The 25,321-nt window shown below is 42.3% G+C and overlaps 1 protein-coding gene and 1 long non-coding RNA gene across 2 annotated transcripts in view; one reads left to right on the top strand and one right to left on the bottom strand.

The window, feature by feature from the left end:
* Window positions 1-25,321, top strand: part of LYST (lysosomal trafficking regulator) — a 789,135-nt gene that overhangs the window by 128,907 nt on the left and 634,907 nt on the right. Inside the window, exon 7 of the mRNA XM_073671457.1 lies at window positions 11,072-11,222. Coding sequence (XP_073527558.1) covers window positions 11,072-11,222 — 151 coding nt within the window. The remainder of the gene's footprint in view (window positions 1-11,071; window positions 11,223-25,321) is intronic.
* The window catches only part of LOC141257206 (uncharacterized), a 38,644-nt gene that overhangs the window by 11,330 nt on the left and 1,993 nt on the right, over window positions 1-25,321 (bottom strand). The window contains exon 2 of the long non-coding RNA XR_012318038.1: window positions 11,703-11,796. This is a non-coding gene — a long non-coding RNA (uncharacterized lncRNA). The remainder of the gene's footprint in view (window positions 1-11,702; window positions 11,797-25,321) is intronic.

Here is a 25,321-nt window from a genome sequence, read left to right as displayed (position 1 = left end):
ATATTCTAGGTTCTTCAAAGTAGTCACCTTTTGCTTTGATGACTGCTTTGCACACTCTTGGCATTCTCTTGATGAGCTTCAAGAGGTAGTCACCGGAAATGGTCTTCCAACAATCTTGAAGGAGTTCCCAGAGATGCTTAGCACTTGTTGGCCCTTTTGGCTTCACTCTGCGGTCCAGCTCACCCCAAACCATCTCGATTGGGTTCAGGTCTGGTGACTGTGGAGGCCAGGTCATCTGGCGTACCACCCCATCACTCTCCTTCTTGGTCAAATAGCCCTTACACAGCCTGTAGGTGTGTTTGGGGTCATTGTCCTGTTGAAAAATAAATGATAGTCCAACTAAACGCAAACCGGATGGAATAGCATGCCGCTGCAACATGCTGTGGTAGCCATGCTGGTTCAGTATGCCTTCAGTTTTGAATAAATCCCCAACAGTGTCACCAGCAAAGCACCCCCACACCATCACACCTCCTCCTCCATGCTTCACGGTGGGAACCAGGCATGTAGAGTCCATCCGTTCACCTTTTCTGCGTCACACAAAGACACGGTGGTTGAAACCAAAGATCTGAAATTTGGACTCATCAGACCAAAGCACAGATTTCCACTGGTCTAATGTCCATTCCCTGTGTTCTTTAGCCCTAACAAGTCTCTTCTGCTTGTAGCCTGTCCTTAGCAGTGTTTTCCTAGCAGCTATTTTACCATGAAGGCCTGCTGCACAAAGTCTCCTCTTAACAGTTGTTGTAGAGATGTGTCTGCTGCTAGAACTCTGTGTGGCATTGACCTGGTCTCTAATCTGAGCTGCTGTTAACCTGCGATTTCTGAGCTGGTGACTCGGATAAACTTATCCTCAGAAGCAGAGGTGACTCTTGGTCTTCCTTTCCTGGGGCAGTCCTCATGTGAGCCAGTTTCTTTGTAGCGCTTGATGGTTTTTGCAACTGCACTTGGGGACTCTTTCAAAGTTTTCCCAATTTTTCGGACTGACTGACCTTCATTTCTTAAAGTAATGATGGCCACTCGTTTTTCTTTACTTGGCTGCTTTTTTCTTTCCATAATACAAATTCTAACAGCCTATTCAGTAGGACTATCAGCTGTGTATCCACCAGACTTCTGCACAACACAACTGATGGTCCCAACCCCATTTATAAGGCAAGAAATTCCACTTATTAAACCTGACAGGGCACACCTGTGAAGTGAAAACCATTTCCGGTGACTACCTCTTGAGGCTCATCAAGAGAATGCCAAGAGTGTGCAAAGCAGTCATCAAAGCAAAAGGTGGCTACTTTGAAGAACCTAGAATATAAGACATATTTTCAGTTGTTTCACACTTTTTTGTTAAGTATATAATTCCACATGTGTTAATTCATAGTTTTGATGCCTTCAGTGTGAATGTACAATTTTATAGTCAGGAAAATACAGAAAATCTTTAAATTAGAAGGTGTGTCCAAACTTTTGGTCTGTACTGTGTGTATATATATTTATATATATATAATATATATAATTATGTGTATGCATAGATAGATAGATCTACTCCATAAATATATTGAAATGTATTATACATATATGAGACTATATTTACGGAGTATATCTATGTGTATGTGTTCATAGGTGTGTGTGTGTATGTATAGTTATTTATAAAAAAAACATTTTTGTTTATATACCCACGCACAGTGGGAAAATTAAGTATTTGACACACTAACGATTTTGCAAGTTTTCCCACCTACAATGAATGGGGAGGTCTGTAATTTTTGTCATGGGTACACTATAGAGGTATATCTCTATCATAGATAGAGAATGTATATCTAGTATCTAATATAAATATATAGATATATGTATATATCTCACACCCAGGTGAAATTCCTGCTTTATGCAGATAACCTACTGCTGTTGTCAACAACCAAGAGAGATTTCCAAGACAGCAATGAAATGTTGGAGAAATTCAGTTCTACATGGGCTACCCATCAACCCAAGCAAAAGCTATATAATAATAATAATATAATAATTTTTATAGCGCCAACATATTCCAAAGCACTTTACAAATTTTAGGGGGGACTTATACAAACAATACAGAATAAACATATCTCATATCGAAAGGAGTGAGGGCCCTGCTCGCAAGCTTACAGTCTGAGGAAATGGGGGAGACACAAAAGGTAGAATGTACATATATTGTACAATGCAGCCTTGATATACTATACAGGATAAATAATACATGGACTGGTCGTCTGCCAGTATGTGTGCAGTCCTGACCGAGGCTATTATGTGCATTGTTGGTATGAACCTGAAATTGAAGAAGACTTTAATATGGGGGAGAACTGGGACGGACAACTGGGATGGACAGATAGTGTGTCGAGGTGATACGCCAGTCTAAAGAAATGGGTTTTTAGGGTCCGCTTGAAACTGTGGGTATTGGGAATTAATCGAACTGTCCTGGGTATTGCATTACAAAGAATTGGCGCAGCACGCGAGAAATCTTGGAGACGAGAGTGGGAAGTTTGGATTATGGAGGATTTTAGTTTTAAGTCACTGGCAGAACGGAGGGCACGTGTAGGGTGGTAGACTGAGACAAGGGAGGAGATGTAGGGGGGTACTGAAGCATGGAGCGCTTTGTGGGTAAGCGTGATAAGTTTAAATTGAACTCTATATTGGATGGGTAACCAATGCAATGACTGGCACAGGGAAGAGGCATCGGTGTAGCGGTTGGCGAGGAATATGATCCCGGCTGCTGCGTTAAGGACTGATTTGGAGAGGGGAGAGTTTAGTAAGAGGGAGCCCGATAAGTAGAGAGTTGCAGTAGTCCAGACGAGAATGAATAAGGGCTACAGTAAGAGTTTTTGCCGAGTCAAAGGTGAGAAAAGTCCTGATTCTTGAGATGTTTTTGAGGTGTAGATGACATGAACGAGCGAGTGATTTGATGTGAGGAGTGAAGGAAAGATCTGAGGGAGAGAGCATGCATAACGTTTGGGGATTGGGAGAAATTTTCCTGTCGGATATGGTCAATATTTTCTTTGAAATAATTGGCCAGATCGTCTGCGCTGAGGTCGGTGATTGGGGCCTGTGCTGTTTGATATATCATGTTGTTCCAGAAGAGAAAGACAAGATTGGACCAGCACCCTTCATTTGTGCACCCTATTCCCTACTGTACACTTTCTTTGGCAAAACTGTTTTAGTCCTGCCAATAAATTGTCTTTTGAATTTGAATGTATATATTCTCTATCTATATAACTATACATATATCTGTTATATTGGTGTTTTGGTCTACTTCACTTTGTTAGGCAGGTCCTAATTAAGTGAATTATTGATTGAGAACACGTGTGGCAGTAATCAGGCCTGTGTGTGGCTAAGGGAAATTGAACTCCACTTCCCAAAGATGTGATAAACCACAGTTAATTTATTTTTTAAGGGTTCTCAACAACATAATAATGCGGCCCACCTTGAGTCTAAGGCAATGCCTTGGCACGCCTGATAGGGTTAAGCTATTTAAAAATTCAATAGGAAAATGTTCCCTTTCATCGTTGTCATCTACAACAACAGAGTCATCGCTCCGTCAGATGATGTTTTTTTTCGGACTCACTTCAACATTAAGTTGGTAGTAAGATGATATAAAAACTATGCATGTTTGGCATCTGCATAATCGTGTTGACATGGAGTGACCTGGAGAATCATGTTGCCAAGTCAGTTTTACCATACAAACAATTTGTGAAATTGCTATTTTTTTTTGCAATTTCAGTTCACTTGGAATTGTTTCCCCGCTTTCAAGTGCATCACATGGTAAAATGAATGGTGTTATTCAAAAGTACAACTCTCCCTGCTAAAATGTGAATGGAAAAATAAAGTTATGGCTCTTGAAAGAAAAAAAAAACAAAACAAACAAACCCGGAAAATCGCCCGATAATGAAAGGGTTAAATCAGTCATGCCACACAAAATAGTTAATATGTAACATTTACCACCTGTCTACTTTACATAAGCATCATTCTAGAGAAAAAAATATGTTATACGAGAAGGGTCAAAAGGAACCTGTCACACGAAAAATACATTATTTACCTTCTGATATACAGTGGGTATGGAAAGTATTCAGACCCCGTTTAAATTTTTCACTCTCTTTCATTGCAGCCATTTGGTAAATTCTAAAAAGTTCATTTTTTTTCTCATTAAAGTACACCCTGCACCCCATTTTGACTGAAAAAAAACCAGAAATATAGAACTTTTTGCAAATTTATTAAAAAAGAAAAACTGAAATATCACATGGTCATAAGTATTCAAATCCTTTGCACAGACACTCCTATTTAAATCACATGCTGTCCATTTCCTTGTGATTCTCCTTGAGATGGTTTTACTCCTTCATTGGAGTCCAGCTGTGTCTAATTAAACTGATAAGACTTGATTTGGAAAGGCACACACCTGTCTATATAAGACCTCACAGCTCACAGTGCATGTCAGACCAAATGAGAATCATGAGCTCAAAGGAACTGCCCAAGTAGCTCAGAGACAAAATTGTGGCAAGGCACAGATCTGGCCAAGGTTACAGAAGAATTTCTGCATTACTCAAGATTCCTAAGAGCACAGTGGCCTCCATAATCATTAAATGGAAGAAGTTTGGGACCACCAGAAGTCTTCTTAGACCTGGATGTCCAGCCAAACTGAGCAATCGTGGGAGAAGAGCCTTTATGAGAGAGGTTAAGAAGAACCCCAAGATCACTGTGGCTGAGCTCCAGAGATGCAGTAGGGAGATGGGAGAAAGTTCCACAAAGTCAACTATCAATGCAGCCCTCCACCAGTCCGGCCTTTATGGCAGAGTGGCCCGACAGAAACCTCTCCTCAGTGCAAGACATATGAAAGCCCGCATAGAGTTTACTCAAAAACACATGAAGCACTCCCAGACTATGAGAAATAAGATTCTCTGGTCTGATGAGACAAAGATAGAACTTTTTGGTGATAATTCTAAGCTTTATGTGTGGAGAAAACCAGGCACTGCTCATTACCTGCCAAATACAATCTCAACAGTGAAACATGGTGGTGGCAGCATCATGCTATTGGGGTGTTTTTCAGCTGCAGGGACAGGACGACTGGTTGCAATTGAAGGAAACATGAATGCGGCCAAGTACAGAGATATCCTGGATGAAAACCTCTTCCAGAGTGCTCTGGACCTCAAATTTGGCTGAACGTTCACCTTCCAACAAAAGACAATGACAATGACCCTAAGCACACAGCTAAAATACCAAAGGAGTGGCTTCAGAACAACTCTGTCCATTCTTGACTGCCTCAGCCAGAGCCCTGACCTAAACCCAATTGAGCATCTCTGGAGAGACCTGAAAATGGCCGTCCACCAACGTTCGCCATCCAACCTGACGGAACTGGAGAGGATCTGCAAGGAAGAAAGGCAGAGGATCCCCAAATCCAGGTGTGAAAAACTTGTTGCATCATTCCCAGGAAGACTCATGGCTGTACTAGCTCAAAAGAGTGCTTCTACTCAATACTGAGCAAAGGGTCTGAATACTTATGACCATGTGTTATTTGTTTTTCTTTTTTAATAAATTTGCAAAAATTTGTACATTTCTGTTTTTTTTTCAGTCAAGATGGGGTGCCGAGTGTACATTAATAAGAAAAAAAATGAACGGTTTAGGATTTACCAAATGGCTGCAATGAAACAAAGAGTGAAAAATTTAAAGGGGTCTGAATACGTTCTGTAACCACTGTAGGGTTAATCTTCAGGTTGATAGTGTTCTGAACCTGCCCGGCACCCGCATTTAGCGCCCCGCTGCTGACTGACAGCTGGCCCTAATGCTGAGCCAGCTTTAAGTCAGTACAAGGGACGCGGTTACAGCTGCTGCTCTCTATACACAGAGTGACTGAAACCGCGTCGGTGCCACCTCCGTGACTAAAACCCAAACACTGCTGGGAGAAATAAAGCTTTTCTTCCCAGCAGTGAGGATCTAAGTGTCGATTCTGGGCATTTCAAATTGCTATTAACCTGCAAAGTAACCCTATATCTGCAGGTTAGTAGCATTTTTTTTTTCGTGATGGGTTCCTTTAACCCCTTTACCCCCCAAGGTTGTTTGCACCTTCATGACCAAGCCAAAATTTTAGAATTCTGACCAGTGTCACTTTGTGGTAATAACTCTGGAACACTTAAGCAGATCCCCCTGATTCTGAGATTTTTTTTCGTGCCATATTGTACTTCATGATGGTGGGAACATTTCTTTGATTTGACTTGCATTTATTTGTGAAAAAAAATTGAAAATTTTCTAAAATTGTGAACATTTTTAAATTTTAAAACTTAGATTTTTTTTATGCCATTAACTCAGAAAGATATGGCACACAAAATAGTTAATAAATAAAATTTCCCATATGTCTACTTTGCATCAGCACAATTTTTGAACCAATTTTTTGTTGTTAGAAAGTTATAAGGGTTTAAAGTTGACCAGTGATTTCTCATTTTTCCAACAAAATTTACAAAACCATATTTTCTTTTTTTTAGGACCCAAATCACATTTGAAGTGACTTTGAGGGGTCTATATGACAAAAAATACCCAGAAGTGATGCAATTCTAAAAAATGCACATTCAAGAAATTTATAACCATTCAGGTGCTTCACAAGAATTTTTGGAATGTGGAAAAAAAATGAACATTAAACTTTTTTTTAATAAAATTTTACTTCAGACCAAATTTTATTATTTTTGCCAGGGTATCAGGAAAAAATAAACGCCAAAATTTGTTGTGCAATTTCTCCTGAGCATGGTGATACCCCATATTTGGGGGAAAACCACCATTTGGGCGCATGGCAGAGCTCGGAAGGGAAGGAGTGACGTTTTGGAGAGCAAACTTAGATGGATGAATATATCTAACGTAGTGAGCACCTTGAAAACCCAGGTGCTTCACAGAATGTTATAATTTTAATCTGTGAAAATGAAAAAATATGTTTTTTCCCACAAACATATTGCTTTGGCCCCAAATTATTTCATTTTCACAAGGATAGCAGGACAAAATGGACCCCGAAATTTGTTCAGCAATTTCTCCTGAATACACCCATAACCCATATGTGTTCATAAACTACTTTTGAGGCACAGTGCAATGCTCAGAAGGGTAGAAGCGCCATATTGGAGTTCAGATTTTGCTGGAATGGTTTGAGGGGGCCATGTCACATTGCCAGAGCCCCTGAGGTGCCAGAACACAAACCCTTCATATGTGACCTAATTTTAGAAGCTACACCCCCCCCCCCCCCAATGAATTCATCTAGGGGTGCAGTGATGCCGCCACATGTGCTTCAGAATTTTATACCATTGGGTGGTGAAGAAATAATAAATTACATTTTTATCACTAAAATGTTGTGTTAGCACCAAGTTTTTAATGTTTCCAGGGGCTAATGGGAGAAATTTTTACAACAAACTGAGATCCATTTTTTCCTCAGTGCGCCAATACCCTACATATAATTGGGAAATACTTTTGAGGCACAATGCAAAGCTCAGAAGGGAAGGAGTGCCATATTATAGTGCATATTTTACTGTTCTGGTTTGCGGGTGCCATGACCCACTGGAAGAGCCCCTTAGGTGCCAGAACTGCAAACCCCCCACGCCCTTCATAATTGACCCCATTTTACAAACTACACCTCTCAACAAATTCATCTAGGGGTGCAGTGATCATATTGACTCTACGTGTGTCACAGAATTTTATACCATTGGGCAGCAAAGAAAAAATAATTACATTTTTACCACCAAAATTTTGTTTTTGCCCCAGATTTTACATTTTCACATGTTGAAGTGGGTATAAAGGGCACCAAAATTTGTCTCACAATTTCTGCTGAACGTGGCAATACCCCATGGTTGTACAGTACTGCTTAGACACATGACGAGACTCGGGAATAACAGCGCTATTTGCTCCTTGGAGTACAGATTTTCCTAGAATAGTTTGCGGACTAGCAATACAGAGCCCCGAAGTCAGTGCTGGCGAACCTATGGCACGCGTGCCAGAGGGGGCACGCAGAGCCCTCCCGGTGGGCACGCGCACCATCGCCGCAGCACTAGCGCTATTGGATAGGGCCCGGTAGGTGAGTACTCTGAGCCCGCCAAGTGCCGATGCCAGCCCCGCTACTTCAACTAGATGTGCGTTCTCGGACTCGCATCTAGCTGAAGTGTATTACAGCGCACGAACTTGCCAGGCCCGTGCGCCGCAAGACACGCTGCTGGCCAATCAGAGGCCGGCAGCTAGCAGCTGACGTCAGCCTACACGCGACTGGGCGCATGGTAGTGACGTCATGCGCCCCCGTCGTTAGGAGGCTGGAGTCAGCTGCCGGCTACAGGAGAGGACGCTGTGCGGGAGAAGGAGGAAGGTGAGTAGGAGTGTTTTTTTTTTTTAATATGCATTGAACAGCGGCGCTAGCAGGCTGGGGGGTAGCATATATATATATGGACTGGGGGGGGGAGCATGTATACATGGACTGGGGGGGGAGCATGTATACATGGACTGGGGGGAGCATGTATACATGGACTGAGGGGGAGCATGTGTACATGGACTGGGGGGAGCATGTATACATGGACTGGGGGGGAGCATGTATACATGGACTGGGGGGGAGCATGTATACATGGATTGGGGGAGGGCAGCATATATACATGGATTGGGGGGGATATATACAAGGATGAGGGCAGGGCAGCATATATACAAGGATGGGAGTAGCATATATACAAGGATGAGGGCAGGGCAGCATATATACAAGGATGGGGGGGAGGGCAGCATATATACAAGGATGGGGGGAGGGCAGCATATATACAAGATGGGGGAGGGCAGCATATATACAAGATGGGGGAGGGCAGCATATATACAAGGATGGGGGAAGGCAGCATATATACAAGGATGGGGGGAGGGCAGCAAATATACAAGGATGGGGGGGAGGGCAGCATATATACAAGGATGGGGGGAGGGCAGCATATATACAAGATGGGGGAGGGCAGCATATATACAAGATGGGGGAGGGCAGCATATATACAAGGATGGGGGAAGGCAGCATATATACAAGGATGGGGGGAGGGCAGCAAATGTACAAGGATGGGGGGAGGGCAGCATTTATACAAGGATGGGGGGAGGGAAGCATATATACAAGGATGGGGGTGAGCACATTCTTTATTTCTGCAGTCTCATACCCCTGCTCCTTCCTGTGGCTGCTCTATGCTGCCCTCGCCTGCTCTTTGTATCAGTTGTTTTTTCTAAGCTATTTTTCTAAGCAATATACCTCAATATTTAGGTTAAATTGCCGTTTTGGCACTTGGCGATAAATAAGTGGGTTTTGGATTGCAGTTTGGCCACTCGGTCTCTAAAAGGTTCGCCATCACTGCCCTAAGTGCTAGAGGAGCATATCTGCAGGTGTATAGACGATTTTGACACCTTGAGTGTTTTCTAGAAACACGCAGCAGTGGATCTTGCTGAGTAAAAATTTCAAACTGCCATTTTAGTGCCCAGTACGCTGTAGTGCCCAGCTCATGCTTCTGGAGACAAACACCCCTAAATTAGGCGGGCTCTCATCACTACAAAAATGCCAAACATGTGGACACTAACTGTGGTTTAGGCACACTGGGGCTTAGAAGGGAGGGGGACATTTGGATTTAGGAGTACAGAATTCATTGGATTCTTTTGGGGGGCCATGAGCCATAGTGATTTTCCAGAGCTCTTGTAATACCAGTAATGGGGAAGACCCTATATTTCTGTTAAAAGATGACTGACATGAGTGGGGGCTTTTTTTTATTTGGATTGTGTTTACGGTTTTGTTGGGAACATTTTGCATAACATTTGGAATCCCATTTATCCTGCGCTCTATGCTGAGCACTTAAATCTGGGCTTCCATCTAACTCTTCGAATGGCGTGATTCAGATGAAATCCCCAAGTGATCCATTTACTATAATGAGGCAGCAGAGTTACTCTGGATTCCGTCTCGCCTCTGTTCAGCGGTGTTCTTCTTTTCAGAAGTGCACAAATCTCTGGCCGACTGCAGTTTTATGCATGCCTAAAAGGACGGACACCGCCGTATCACAGGCCAGACGGCGTCCACGGTGCCTCCATCTGCCTCATTACAGGGAATTTTCCGCTGGGGGTTCTGTCTGAATCACGTATTTCAGTGATATACACGGAAACTCCGGTGTAAGCGCAGAGTGCAGGATAAATGTGAGTTAAGCCTTACTGTGATCTTTGGGAGGCAGAATGAACAATTCAACAGAAGGTGAAGAATTAGTTTTATTTATTTTTAACGTGGTTCCTTGTGCGGTATAAGTGGTTAGACGGCTTTATTCTTGGGGTCAGTGCGATCACAGCGATACCAGATTTATATCAGGTTTTTATATTTGGCTGTCACACACTAAAAGACGCTTTTTTTTTGCAAAAACTAGTTTTTGCATAGCTATATTTTGAGAGCTACAATTTTTCCATATTTCGGCCGACCGTGTCATGTGAGGGTTTGTTTTTTGTGGGACGACTCAACGTTTTTATTGGTACCATTTTCAGGCACATTACTTTTTTTATTCCTTTCTATTCGGATTTTTGGGAGGCAGTATGAACAAAAAGCAGGAATTCAGGAATTTTTTTTCATCTACAAATAACAGCAGTCTAGGACTTTTTCATTTTAATTTCAACCATTTTATTCCTTAGAGATGAAGACTAGAGACTTCTGTTTCCAACATTAACAGTTAATCTTGGATTTGCTATGGGCTGCCTTAGCTGTTGTTCTGCAGTCGGCTTGTGATACCTTTCCAATGATTTGTTTTGTTCCAACCAGTCTTCTATTAAAAATAATAATAAAATGAGCATGATGAATGTATTATTCATTGTACTTTATAATTTGAAATCTGAAATCATATACGATTTGTGTGTCTTTTTAAATATGCCAAACTTGCACATGACCCTCTGTCAAATTCAGGGTAAGACACTGACAATGGAGGTAAACTAACAAGACTTTACGTATTAACTAGACAATTGAATTTCTCACTGGTGGGCCCATAGGCAGCTGTTGTAGAGGAGTACACTAGAGCTGGCACAGCTGTGAGCAAATATACACCATGCCATGGAGATTAATTTTAATATGGCTTTCTTCTGGTAGGTACAGAAGACTGAGGAGTTGGCTTTAGCGCATGGAGAAATTTCTCAAGAGCCGGAGGAAAGTCACAGCTGCAAGTTTCGCAATTTTGGAGAAGAAAAAGGATATGAAGCAGACAGTGAAAGTAATCCCGAAGATGCATCTGAAGATGATGGTAATTAAACCTTTTAAGGCAACTTACACAAATCTGTATTTTGTTACAACACCTGTTTTCATTATACCATTAGTCTATCTGTATGCTCCATTCCTGGTTTTGCCTTACAAATACTAATTCCAAACACTGAGCTAATTGCTGTTATGTAAAATAGCCTAACAATACACTTGTGTGTAAACCTATCAATCTCCTGATTAGATGTGTTTTTGAAACTCCCTTGTGGCAAACTTTTATTTCAGTAGTAGTATAAATTATGTCTTATGAAGACGGAAAATACATCTCACTTGCTGGTAAGTGTCCAATTTGGATAAAGAAATGGTAAATACAAAGCAAAGAGCAAAGTTTTTTTCCATGCAAAATGCTGAACTATATTATTCTCAATAAAAATGGGGAAATCTACAACAGAACTTTCTCGGCTAAGGAGGTTATCGCATGAATTTGGGAAGAAACTCTCTGGAATAATGCACATCATTACCTTACCAGCCACTGTCAAATATGATTTTCACCAATTTCAGCCTCTATATTCAGTCCTCTGCAATTTTAGTCTCTTCTTTTGAGTGGGCAGCAGCTTGTCCTGTGTGAGCACAAGCAGTATAAAATTTCCCATGAGTGCATTGCAGTCAGAAGCAGCTAACTTCTATTCATATTTGATTTGTACACCATACACGTGCTTGAGAAAGGCTTCAATGTATTTAGCAGTTGTCACAATACTGGCCGAATCAAGTTCATTACACTTGAATTCCAGACTTGCAACAAAGTTAGTTTAGTTTTTTTGAGAAGCATGCATGAAAATGTTCTTTGTGGAATCTTGTAAGGCTTTGTGCCCATTGTCATGATTACACTGACTGTAATGTTACTCTATTTTTCTTGTTTGTATCTTTCTAGTTATCTAAATTTCTACCTCACATCTATCCACCATCTACCACATATTTATACTGAAGATCTACATTTACCTATATGGCTTTTTCTCCTTTCTTCCCCTCATGTTACAGCTACTAAATACAGTTGAAACCAGAAGTTTACATACACTATATAAAAAGACACACATGCATGTTTTTCTCAATCTCTGAACTGAAATCAGAATAAACCTTTCACACTTTAGGTCAATTAGGATTACCATAATTTTTAATATTTGCCAAATGCCAGAATAATGAGAGAGAGAGAATGTTTTAAGGCATTTTTATTACTGCAAAGTCAAAAGTTTACATACATTTCATTAGTATTTTGATACCGTTGCCCTTAAACTTAATGACTTGGGTCAAACATTTGGGATATCCTTTCACACGCTTATCACAATAGTTGGTCGGAATTTGTGCCCATTCCTCCTGACAAAATTGGTGTAACTAATCAAGGTTTGAAGGTTGCCTTGCTCGCACCTGCCTTTTCATCTATGCCCATAAATTTTCAATAGGATACAGATCAGGGCTTTGTGATGGCCACTCCAAAACATTGACTTGGTTATCCTTAAGCCACTTAGTTATCATTTTGGTAGTATGCTTCAGGTCATTGTCCATTTGGTAGACCCATTTCCGCCCCAGCTTTAACTTCCTGGCTGATGTCTTGAAATGTTGCTTCAGTATTGCCACATAATCTTCTTTTCTAATGATGCCATCTATTGTGTGAAGTGCCCCAGTCCCTCCTGCAGCAAAACAACCCCACAACATGATGCTGCCACCCCCCCCCCCCCCCCCGTGTTTCACAGTCGGGATGGTGTTCTTAGGCTTCCAAGCTTCTCCCTTTTTCCGCCAAATGTAACGATGGTCATTATGCCTAAAAAGTTCAATTTTAGTTTCATCAGACCACAGGACAGGTCTCCAAAAATTAAGGTATTTGTTCCTGTGTGCATTTCCGATATATTAATTTTCTTTTGGAGTAATGGCTTCTTCCTGACAGAGTGGCCTTTCAGCCCATGTTGATACAGTACTCCTTTCACTATGGTTATTAACACAATCTTACCAGCTTCCGCCATCCTCTTCACAAGGTGTTTTGCTTTTGTCCTTGGGTTGATATGCACATGTCAGACCAAAACACGTTCATCTATGAGACACAGAACCCGTCTCCTTCCTGAGCGGTATGATGGCTGGACATTTAAATTTTGTTTGTACTTGCATAGAATTGTACAGATGAACGAGGCACCTTCAGGTGTCATGAAATTGTACCCAAGGATGAGCCAGACTTGTGCACGTCCACAATTATTTTCCTGATATCTTGGCTGATTTCTTTAGACTTTCCCATGATGCTACACAAAGAAGCAGTGTGTTTCAGGTGTGCATTAAAATACATCCACAGGTGTGTCTCTAATTAACTAACTCAGATGTTGCCAAAAAAACCTATCAGAAGCTTCCACACACATGACATCATCATATGGGATGTCCAGAATTATTTAAAGGCATAGTAATCTTACTGTATGTGTAATAGTGAGGAAGGGTGTAACCTTCCTTTGGCAATGAAAGGGTTACAAGAGAATGTTCCCATAGTTATATCTCTCTGAGCTACTGTTAGGTCCAGTTAAGGGGTTAGCTGTGATGATCCAGCCAGTAGAGTAGAGGGGGAACTTAGTGCCATGATCAAGCATAAAGTGTGTATAAAGCTTGTCCCTGATATATTTCCTTGTGGGGCTGTAATACTTTTATTCGTCCACAAGATGCCACTGTCGGCCGCAGCTGTTAGTGATAGCCTGCTACCAGAATGACAGTGAGGAATTAACTGCCACAGGGGGCGGGGCATCCTAGGTAAAGTCTGGAGAATTTTCCAGAAAGTGGCAGTTGGAGTCCTGTAAGAGTTGTGACCGGAAGCCTTACGGGCGGACAGCCAGGGAAATTGGCTGCTAGGGTAGATGGGGGCTCCCTACCCTCAGACAGTGGAAAAGCAGTGTAAATATCTCCTCACGCAGGAGTCCCATTAGCCGGCCGGAGAAACTCAACTGAGGCATTGAGGACCCCGGGGCACTTCTAGTCTGCAGGTAGCAGAGGAAGATAGGACTCCAGGTTAAGCCGTGAGGGAGATATAGGATCCAGATACACTGTCGCTTGTGAGGAAACTTCTCTTCAGCTAGAGAATAGAGTTAGGGAGATGCTTCACCTAAAGAGGGCACCTGGCCTGAAGATGTTTCTAGCACCTGTATGGGAGATGAAAACCTATTGGACCTTATCCAATGTACCTGACTGTAAATACTGTATATACTCTTCTCCCCCAAGTAAAATCCCAGTTATAGTTAAGAACTTTGTGTCCTCTGAATTTATTGCTGCCCTGGTCCCAGAAGAGAAATGCCTGGGGACAGCCACGATCAAATGGTTGGAAGTAAGTCAAGAATGTCACATACCCAGCCACACATCAAAGGGAGGACACAAATTGTCTGTAGGGTGTCAAAGCGAACAGTTGCTACAACTCGCCCATGACTACCTTGCTGGGGCACCTTACATATGTAAAGTTTTGACTTTGCAGTAACTATTAAAAATGCCTTAAAACATTCTCGCTCTCATTATTCTGGCATTTGGCAAATTTCAAAATTATGGTAATCCTAATTGACCTAAAACGGGAAAGATATTGAGAAAAACATAAAAAAAAAAAAAAAAAAAAAAAGACAAAAGCTAAATACACTAATACCTAAAAGTAAATGGATAAATCGCACAGTACATATAAATAATGATAAATAATAAAGGGTATTTAGTTAACGTAAATTTTGATCAAAATAATGTAAAAGCCATCCCGCCACGTCACGATAACCCTTATGGGACAGTCCTAACGCTAATATTAAAACCTTACCATTTGTCAAGTGACATACATATGGATAAGGGCAGAGAGACTGAACTCTTAGTAAAAGCATGGACCTGAGAGGCAGAATGAACCTTTCAGCTCAGACAATTTACGTTTCAGTTCAGACTCCCAGGTTTTTTCCATTGAGAAAAACATACATATGTGTTTTTTATATAGAGTATGTAAACTTCTGGTTTACATACACCAGAATAGTGTTTAATTTCATTGAAATGTCAACTGATAGTACGTGCCGACACTGATGCACCCTGAGCCTGCAAGACAGCTTCAATTTCTTTGGAACTTCTTTTGGAATTTCTTCTTTTTTTTTTATAAACTTTTTTTTTTTTTTCACCACTTAAATGAAAAAGAATGTTTATCTACGAAGTCATAATTAACTGGAGAATCATAATCCAATGTCAGTTTTAGCATTTAGTGAACATGCTTAAAAAAAAACCATTTGACTGCACTTGGAATTTTTTTCCAGTTTTCCAGTTCACTATATGGTAAAATCAATAGTGTCGTTCAAAAGTTCAACTCGTCCCTCAAAAAAACAAGCCCTCACATGGCCATATTGACAGAAAAATAAAAAAGATATGACTCTGGAAAGAAGAGGAGCGAAAAACGGAAAATCCCAAGGCGGTGAAGGGGTTAAACATACCTAGCTTTCCTTGCCCCATTCTTTTTGGAAAGGCTCAGGTTTGTTATTGTTTTTTTTTTTTAAATCTTTAAAAAAAAACAAAAAAACCCCATATTTTAATATTTCAATGCCAGTTTTAATGGTCTAATTTAGCAGCCGCCTGTCATTACCTATGGGGCCTTTTCAGGTTTGTAGTCCTAGTACAAGGTCATGTGTGCATCATGCCTCACTGATGATGTTGTGCTGTGTCTTCAATTCACAATTTGTACCGGGTATGATGGCAGATAGGAAGTTGTTTACAGCTCTCCCATCCAGCGGCTAAGGACGACACTGGACGTGGCAACTGGACCAGGGCTATTATCTATAATTATGGAATACAGAAAGGAAGCCTTCTTGCCCGGCTTGCTGTGCTGTGGCCAAAAGCAGCAGCATCCCATTGCAGCTGCAGTATTTTCAGCACTTACCTGCACAAACAATATGGAGTAACATACATGGTAACATAGTTTTTAAGGTTGAAGGAAGACTTAAGTCCATCTAGTTCAACCCATAGCCTAACATGTTGATCCAGAGGAAGGCAAAAAAAAACCATGTGGCAAACACTAAGCTCCACATTGGGGAAAAAAATTCCTTCCTGACTCCACATACGACAATCAGACTAGTTCCCTGGATCAACGCCCTATCAAGGAATCTAGTATATGTAACCTGTAATATTATACTTTTCAAGAAAGGCATCCAGGCCCTTCTTAGATTTTAGTAGTGAATCACTCATTACAACATCATGCGGCAGAGAGTTCCATAGTCTCACTGCTCTTACAGTAAAGAATCCCCGTCTGTGATTATGAATATAGTTTCTTTCCTCCAAACGTAGAAGATGCCCCCTTGTCCCCGTCTCAGGCCTCAGAGTAAATAGATCAGTAGAAAGGTCTTTGTACTGTCCCCTCATATACTTGTACATAGTAATAAGATCACCCCTAAGCCTTCTTTTTTCCACAGTAAAAAGTGCCCAAGTGTAATAACCTGTCTTGGTATTGCAGACCCCCCAGTCCTCTAATAACCTTGGTCGCTCTTCTCTGCACCCGCTCTAGTTCAGCTATGTCTTTCTTATACACCGGAGACCAGAACTGTACACAGTATTCTAAGTGTGGTCGCACTAATGACTTGTATAGAGGTAAAATTATGTTCTCCTCATGAGCATCTATGCCTCTTTTAAAACATCCCATTATTTTATTTGCCTTTGCAGCAGCTGCCTGACACTGGCCACTAAACGTGAGCTTGTCGTCCACCAATACACCCAGGTCTTTTTCAGTTACAGTTTTGCCCAGTGTTTTACAATTAAGCATATAATTATACATTTTATTTCCTCTGCCCAAGTGCATTACCTTACATTTATCCCCATTAAAGCTCATTTGCCATTTATCAGCCCAAGCTTCTAGTTTACATAGATCCTCCTGTAATATAAAATTGTCCTCCTCTGTATTGATTACCCTGCAGAGTTTAGTGTCATCTGCAAATATTGAAATATTACTCTGTATGCCCCCTACAAGGTCATTAATAAATATGTTAAAAAGAAGGGGGCCCAATACTGACCCCTGTGGTACCCCACTGTTAACTGAGACCCAGTCTGAGTGTTTTCCATTAATAACCACCCTTTGTTTCCTATCACTGAGCCAATTCTTAACCCACATACATATATTTTCCCCTATCCCCATTGTTCTCATTTTATGTATCAACCTTTTGTGTGGAACCTTATCAAAAGCTTTTGAAAAGTCCATATACACAACATCCACTGCATTTCCTTGGTCCAGTCCAGAACTTGCCTCCTCATAAAAACTGATCAGATTAGTTTGACAGGAACGGTCCCTCGTAAACCCATGTTGATATTTGGTCATGAGGTTATTCTTCTTCAGATACTCTAGTATAGCATCTCTTAGGAAACCCTCCAGGATTTTACCCACAGTAGAGGTTAAGCTTACCGGTCTATAATTTCCAAGTTCAGTTTTTGTCCCCTTTTTGAATATTGGCACCATATTTGCTATACGCCAGTCCTGTGGTACAGACCCTGTTATTATGGAATCTTTAAAGATAAAAAATAATGGTCTATCTATGACATTACTTAATTCCTGCAGTACTCGTGGGTGTATCCCATCCGGGCCCTAGGATTTATCAACTTTAGTGATTTTTAGACGCCGCCGTACTTCCTGCTGGGTTAAGCAAGTGACATTTAATGGAGAATTTTTGTTATCACTGATCATGTTTTCTGTCATGCGATTTTCTTGTGTAAATACGGTTGAAAAAAAATCATTTAGCATATTGGCTTTTTCCTCATCCTCATCCACCATTTTACCCAGACTATTTTTAAGGGGTCAACACTATCCTTTTTTAGTTTTTTACTATTTATGTAGTTAAAGAATATTTTGGGGTTATTTTTACTTTCTCTGGCAATGATTCTCTCTGCCTCAATCTTTGCTTCCTTGATTTGTTTTTTACATAATTTATTTAATTTTCTATATTTATTTAATGCCTCATCACTACCTACTTGCTTTAGTTCTCTAAATGCTTTCTTTTTGTCACTTATTGCGCCCCTTACAGCTCTATTTAGCCATAGTGGTTTCCTCCTATTTCTAGCATGTTTATTCCCAAAGGGTATATATTGTGCACAGGTCCTATTCAGGATGTTAATAAATGTCTCCCATTTGCTTTGTGTAGCTTTATGTCTCAGGATATCGTCCCAGTTTATTGCACTAAGATCATCTCTTAACCGTTGGAAATTTGCCTTCCTGAAGTTTAGTGTCCTTGTAACCCCTCTACTACACATCTTATTAAAGGTTACATGAAAACGTATTATTTTGTGATCACTATTACCCAAGTGACCCCCAACTCGTATATTTGATATGCGGTCTGGCCTATTGGTTAATATTAGGTCTAGCAGTGCCCCCCTTCTTGTTGGGTCCTGAACCAGTTGTGAAAGGTAATTGTCTTTCATAGTTGTCAAAAACCTATTACCTTTGCTTGAACTACATGTTTCTGTCCCCCAATGTACTTCAGGGTAGTTGAAGTCTCCCATAATAATGACTTCTCCTTGAGTCACTGCTTCATCTATTTGCTTTACGAGGATATTCTCCGCTACTTCCATTATTTTTGGAGACTTATAACAAACCCCTATCAGTAATTTATTATTTTTTCCCCCTCCCCTTATCTCCACTCACAGGGACTCTACATTTTCATTAGATTCACATATATCCTCCCGCAAGACGGGTTTTAAGGATGATTTTACATATAAACACCCCCCCCCCCCTCGCTTGTTTGTACGGTCATTTCTGAACAGACTATAGCCCTGTAAATTAGCTGCCCAGTCATGGCTCTCGTCCAGCCACGTCTCAGATATCCCTACCATGCCATAATTATTTTCCAACAAAATTAATTCTAATTCCTCCATTTTGTTGGTGAGGCTTCTGGCATTAGTGTACATGCATTTTATGTATCTCTATGTACCTCTATTCCTTCTTACTTTATTGACTGTTCTAACCCCACCCCCAATTTCTTTATTTGTGCCCAGGTCACTATCTGCACTATCTTCCCCACCTATAAAATGAATACCCTCCCCCCCAATCCCTAGTTTAAACACTCCTCCAACCTTCTAGCCATTTTCTCCCCCAGCACGGCTACACCCGTGCAGCCGGTCCCTAGCGTAGAGTCTGTAGCCAACTGAGAAGTCGGCCCAGTTCTCCAGGAACCCAAATCCCTCCTTCCTACACCAGTTCTTGAGCCACTTATTTATCTCCCTAATCTCCCGTTGCCTCTGTGGCGTGGCACGTAGTACCGGTAGTATTTCAGAGAATACCACCTTGGAGGTCCTTGCTTTCAGCTTGCAGCCTGATTCCCTGAAATCATCTTTAAAGACCTTCCACCTACCTCTAACTTTGTCATTTGTGCCAATGTGCACCAAGACCGCTGGGTCCTCACCAGCCCCTCCCAGTAATCTGTCAACCCGATCAGCGATGTGGCGGACTCGAGCGCCAGGTAGGCAGCACACTGTTCGACGATCCCTGTCTTTGTGACAGATTGCCCTATCTGTTCCCCTAATAATTGAGTCCCCCACTACCAGCACCTGCCTGGCCTGCCCTACTCTCCTATTTCCCTCTTTAGTGGAGCTGACACTCCTCCGGCTTTCAGGGGACATGCCTTGCTGCAGTAGTGCTACCCCTGTTCAGTCACTCCCCTCATCTGCCAACATTGCAAACTTATTGGGGTGTGCCAGATCAGGACTAGCCTCCCTGGCACTCTTCCCTCTACCTCCCCTTCTAACTGTCACCCAACTAGCGACCTCACTGTCCTGCAGCTCCCGACTACCACCCTCCCCCACATCTACCCCAGTGAGCTGCTGCTCAGTGAGCAGCAGACTCCTTTCCATGTTGTCAATGGATCTCAGTGTTGCCAGCTGCTCATTTAGATCCAGTATCTGGGCTTCTAAACGCACAATGTGCACACATCTCGCGCAGCAGTTAGCAACCCCGACCGACTGTTTAAGGAATACATACATGTGGCAAGATGTACACTGGATAGCATTGTCAATAATGGAGCTCATTTCCTAATGGGGATTGCAATAGACAGAATGTTAAGTAAAAAGAAAAGTAAAGAATTAATGAAATACCGACAGCAATTCAGTCCAAAGTCCTCCCTTCCAAACTCCCTGAATCCAAAGTCACTGAAAAACAAGTCACACACTTACTTTCGTTCGCACTTAAGCTCCGGACACACTCAGCTCGTTCACACTCGCAAACTAAGAGATTTAAAGAGTTTTTTTTTTTTTTTTTTTTCCCTTTTCCAGCAATGCACCCTTCACCTCAATGCACTTCCAAAGGGTGAAGAGTGAAAGCTGTTTTACCATCAATACTGCACATGTAATTGCAAAGTCTGCATGTACTGTATTTTTCAGACTATAAGACGCACCGGACCATAAGACGCACCTATGTTTTAGAGGAGGAAAATAGAAAAAAAATTGAAGCAAAAAATGTGGTCATAATGCACTGTTAAGGGGGAGCGGGTCTGCTGGTGAAACTGGTATAGGGGTATAATGTCCCCCAATTCTTATAATATCGCCCAACCTGGTGGATATGCCCCCCTTCCTATTATGCGTAACCCCCATCCCCATCCTGGTATGCATGGCACCCCTCCATCCTGGTATGCATGGCACCCCTCATCCCTATCCTGGTATTCATGGCACCCCTCATCCCTATCCTGGTATGCATGGCACCCCTCATCCCTACCCTGGTAAGCATGGCACTCCTCATCCCTACCCTGGTATGCATGGCACCCCTCATCCCTACCCTGGTATGCATGACACCCCTCATCCCTATCCTGGTATGCATGACACCCCTCATCCCTATCCTGGTATGCATGACACCCCTCATCCCTATCCTGGTATGCATGGCACCCCTCATCCTTATCCTGGTATGTATGATCCCCTCATCCTTAGCCTGGTATGTATGATCCCCCTCATCCTTATCCTGGTATGTATGATCCCCCTCATCCTTAAACTGGTATGTATGATCCCCCTCATCCTTATCCTGGTATGTATGATCCCCCTCATCCTTATCCTGGTATGTATGGGCCCCCTCATTCTTATCCTGGTATGCATGGTCCCCCTAATCCCCATCTCGCTGCACATAAAAAAAAATATACACTCCTACTCACCTCTCTACTCTCTCCTCCAGCTCTGTGTCTGACCACACTGATCTCATGTGAGCCGCGCATGGCGGCACTGCCGTGCGTGGCTCACAAAGAGAGATCATCTGCCGGAAATCACTGCTCCCCATGCTGGGACTGTGTGCGCAGGGAGCAGGGACTTCATGCTCATTAATAGCCAGCACACAGCGTAGCCGCAGCGCGGCTCCTGCTGCCAGGCGATCGCGTATGCCCGCTATTAAAGGGCATGAATATTCACCCCCTCCCATGGAGGAAAAAAGTGCGTCTTATAGTCCGAAAAATATGGCAATTCCTTATGAAACAGCTTTTTTTCCAGCACAAATAATTAATCACGCAGGAAGCAGCACTTGGCTGCGCAGAATATTGCTGCAGTATGGCTGCTAATGTGTGTGCAAGCAGCCAAAAATATGGTAATAGCTATTTAACCTGACTGACTGAGCCATTCACCCCAGTTCCTGTCCAGGAGCATTTTTTTTCTTTCTTTTTCGTATATGTGATTTATAGTGCTATACATATTTTTTTCTCGTTTGGATATTCTGGTAATTTTTGTGTTATTTTATTATGATACATGGGGCTTAATTTTTATGTCCCTATCATATTTACTTTTTTTTTTTGCTGATTTCGGGAAATATATGTGAGAAAATGAGGGAAATAAGTCGCTTTTTCCCTATTTTTTTTCATGACAACAAAGAATATTAATATACATTTAAAAATTTGTTCTCCATTCTGTAACAAATATATTTCTGTATATCGGACACTTGTTTTTTTTTATCGGACATGGCTAGTAACAGTGATTTGGAAACACAGTGGCTTTTTTTTTTTCATTTATTTTACATAGTGCCCCCCTCTTACATAAAGTTCATAAAAGACCTTTGTGGGTGAGCATTTGAATATTAAAGTATTTTTATTCTCGTCTTATTTCCCTTGTAACTGGGACTGATATACACTGCTCAAGAAAATAAAGGGAACACTCAAATAACACATCCTAGATCTGAATGAATGAAATATTCTCATTGAATACTTTGTTCTGTACAAAGTTGAATGTGCTGACAACAAAATCACACAAAAATCTTCAATGGAAATCAAATTTATTAACCAATGGAGGCCTGGATTAGGAGTCAGCCCCAAAATTAAAGTGGAAAAACACACTACAGGCTGATCCAACTTTGATGTAATGTCCTTAAAACAAGTCAAAATGAGGCTCAGTATTGTGTGTGGCCTCCACGTGCCTGTATGACCTCCCTACAACGCCTGGGCATGCTCCTGATGAGGTTGCGGATGGTCTCCTGTGGGATCTGCTCCCAGACTTGGACTTAAGCATCCGCCAACTCCTGGACAGTCTGTGGTGCATCGTGACGTTGGTGGATGGAGCGAGACATGATGTCCCAGGTGCGCTCAATAGGATTCAGGTCTGGGGAACGGGCGAACCAGTCCATAGCTTCAATGCCTTCATCTTGCAGGAACTGCTGACACACTCCAGCTACATGAGATCTGGCATTGTCCTGCATTAGGAGGAACCCAGGGCCTACCGCACCAGCATATGTTCTCACAAGGGGTCTGAGGATCTCATCTCGGTACCTAATGGCAGTCAAGGCTACCTCTGGCGAGCACATGGAGGGCTGTGCGGCCCTCCAAAGAAATGCCACCCAACACCATTACTGACCCACTGGCAAACCGGTCATGCTGAAGGATGTTGCAGGCAGCAGATCGCTCTCCACGGCGTCTGCAGACTCTGTCACGTCTGTCACATGTGCTCAGTGTGAACCTGCTTTCATCTGTGAAGAGCACAGGGCGCCAGTGGCGACTTTACCAATCCTGGTGTTCTGTGGCAAATGCCAAGCGTCCTGCATGGTGTTGGGCTGTGAGCACAACCCCCATCTGTGGACATCGGGCCCTCATATCACCCTTATGGAGTAGGTTTCTAACCGTTTGTGCAGACACATACACATTTGTGGCCTGCTGGAGGTCATTTTGCAGGGCTCTGGCAGTGTTCCTCCTTGCACGAAGACTGAGGTAGCGGTCCTGCTGCTGGGTTGTTGCCCTCCTACGGCCCCCTCCACGTCTCCTGGTGTACTGGCCTGTCTCCTGGTAGCGCCTCCAGCCTCTGGACACTCCGCTGACAGACACAGCAAACCTTCTTGCCACAGCTCGCATTGATGTGCCATCCTGGATGATCTGCACTACCTGCGCAACTTCTGTGGGTTGTAGAGTCTGTCTCATGCTACCACGAGTGTGAAAGCACAACCAACATTCAAAAGTGACCAAAACATCAGCCAGAAAGCATTGGTGCTGAGATGTAGCTGTGGTCCCCACGTGCAGAACCACTCCTTTTAGTGGGTCTTGATAATTGGCAATAATTTCCATCTATTGTCTATTCCATTTGCACAACAGCATGTGAAATTGATTGTCAATCAGTGTTGCTTCCTAAGTGGACAGTTTGATTTCACAGAAGTTTGATTTACTTGGGAACACTTAAACAACAGAATATAACTCCCTTATTTTTTTGAGCCGTGTATTAGCAGTCTATGCTTCATGGTTTCATCATTGACTGTGGCCTAGGGATGCTGCCAGTCACAGTTCAGCCGTCCTATAGGATTTGGAGTGTGCTGGAGTGTCAGTTTTGTGAGCGACAGTGCAATCATCCAGTCTGATCACGGGGCATGCTGGGCTGAGAGCATTTTGATTGACAGCACTGCTGCTCAATCTCTCAATCTGGTCTAGCCTGGGGTAGTTTCCCCAGGTTTCTTTTGTCCTTAATGATTTGCTTGCTGTTTAGCTGGCCATCTGTGAGCAGTCCACTGTCAGTTGTAGCTTACATTTGTTAGGTGTGTGTGCTTAGCCTTGTGTCTGATTTCTCTGAACTTGTTGCCAGATCTCAGATTTGTCATGGCTATTTGTGTGGATTATCCCTTCTGCTCTTGACACACTGCCTTCAGGTATCTGACCACGGACTTGGCCTCTTACTGTCCGTTTATTTTACTCCCTTGTTTTGACGTACCCTCCTGACGTTTAACCATTGACTGTTACTTGACCTTGCCTTTGTCTTGCCCCTCTGTACTACAAGCCCTCCAGGTATCTCACCTTCGGACCTCCTGACTAAACTGTCTCACGGCTTGCCTGTGAATAGTGACTCAGTGTCACAATAGTATTGTATGGGGTATGGAGGTTAATTGGTTGAATAAAAAATCATAATAATGTGCGACTAACATCACTCTGAAAATTTGGAGTCTATGGTTCTATCCGTAAAGGTAAAACCCCTTCATTTATTTGCTAAGAAGGGGGTGTTTATGTGTGTATGTATAAGCACAACTCACAAAAAGTTAGGGATTTTTGGCTTTCAAGTGAAATTTATGGAAAACATAAGTTCACGCTACAGTGATATTTTAACCCCTTTCCAACCTGGTCAGTAATAGTACGCACCAGGTCGGAAAGGCCGGTTCAGCAGGGGCTCCGGTGCTGAGCCCGCACTGAACCGGGCACATGTCAGCTGATTCTTACAGCTGACATGTGCCCGCAGCAGCCGCGGGTGGAATCTCGATCCACCTGCGGTTGTTAACCAGTTAAATGCCGCTGTCAATCTCTGACAGCGGCATTTAACTCGCGCTTCTGGGAAGCACGTCCTAAGCCCCTCCCATATGTGACCCCGTCTCGTGATCGCGGGTCACCAATGGGTGGGCATGACAACCCAGGGTCTGCAGCAGACACCTGTGGTTGTCATGTCTCAATTGCTATGAGCGCCACTTAGTGGTCAGCGCTCATAGCAAGATAGCAAGTGAGCATTTCTGCTGCATACAAGCGATCTGCTCATCGCCTGTATGCAGTAGAAGCAATCAGACAACTGCAGCTTCTAGTCTCCTATGAAGACTATTGAAGCATGCAGAAAGTGTAAAAAAAAAAAAAAGTTTTTTAAAAATATTCAAAAAATAAAAAAGATATAAAAGTTTAAATCACCCCCCTTTCACCCTATTCAAAATAAAATAATTAAAAAAAAAACCCACAT

Source organism: Phyllobates terribilis, unplaced genomic scaffold (assembly GCF_046119375.1).
Source record: "Phyllobates terribilis strain yellow unplaced genomic scaffold, ASM4611937v1 Scaffold_3__8_contigs__length_932513732, whole genome shotgun sequence".
NCBI lineage: Eukaryota > Metazoa > Chordata > Amphibia > Anura > Dendrobatidae > Phyllobates > Phyllobates terribilis.
The sequence above is the reverse complement of the archived record's forward strand: the minus strand, read 5'-3'. Positions and strand labels throughout refer to the sequence as shown.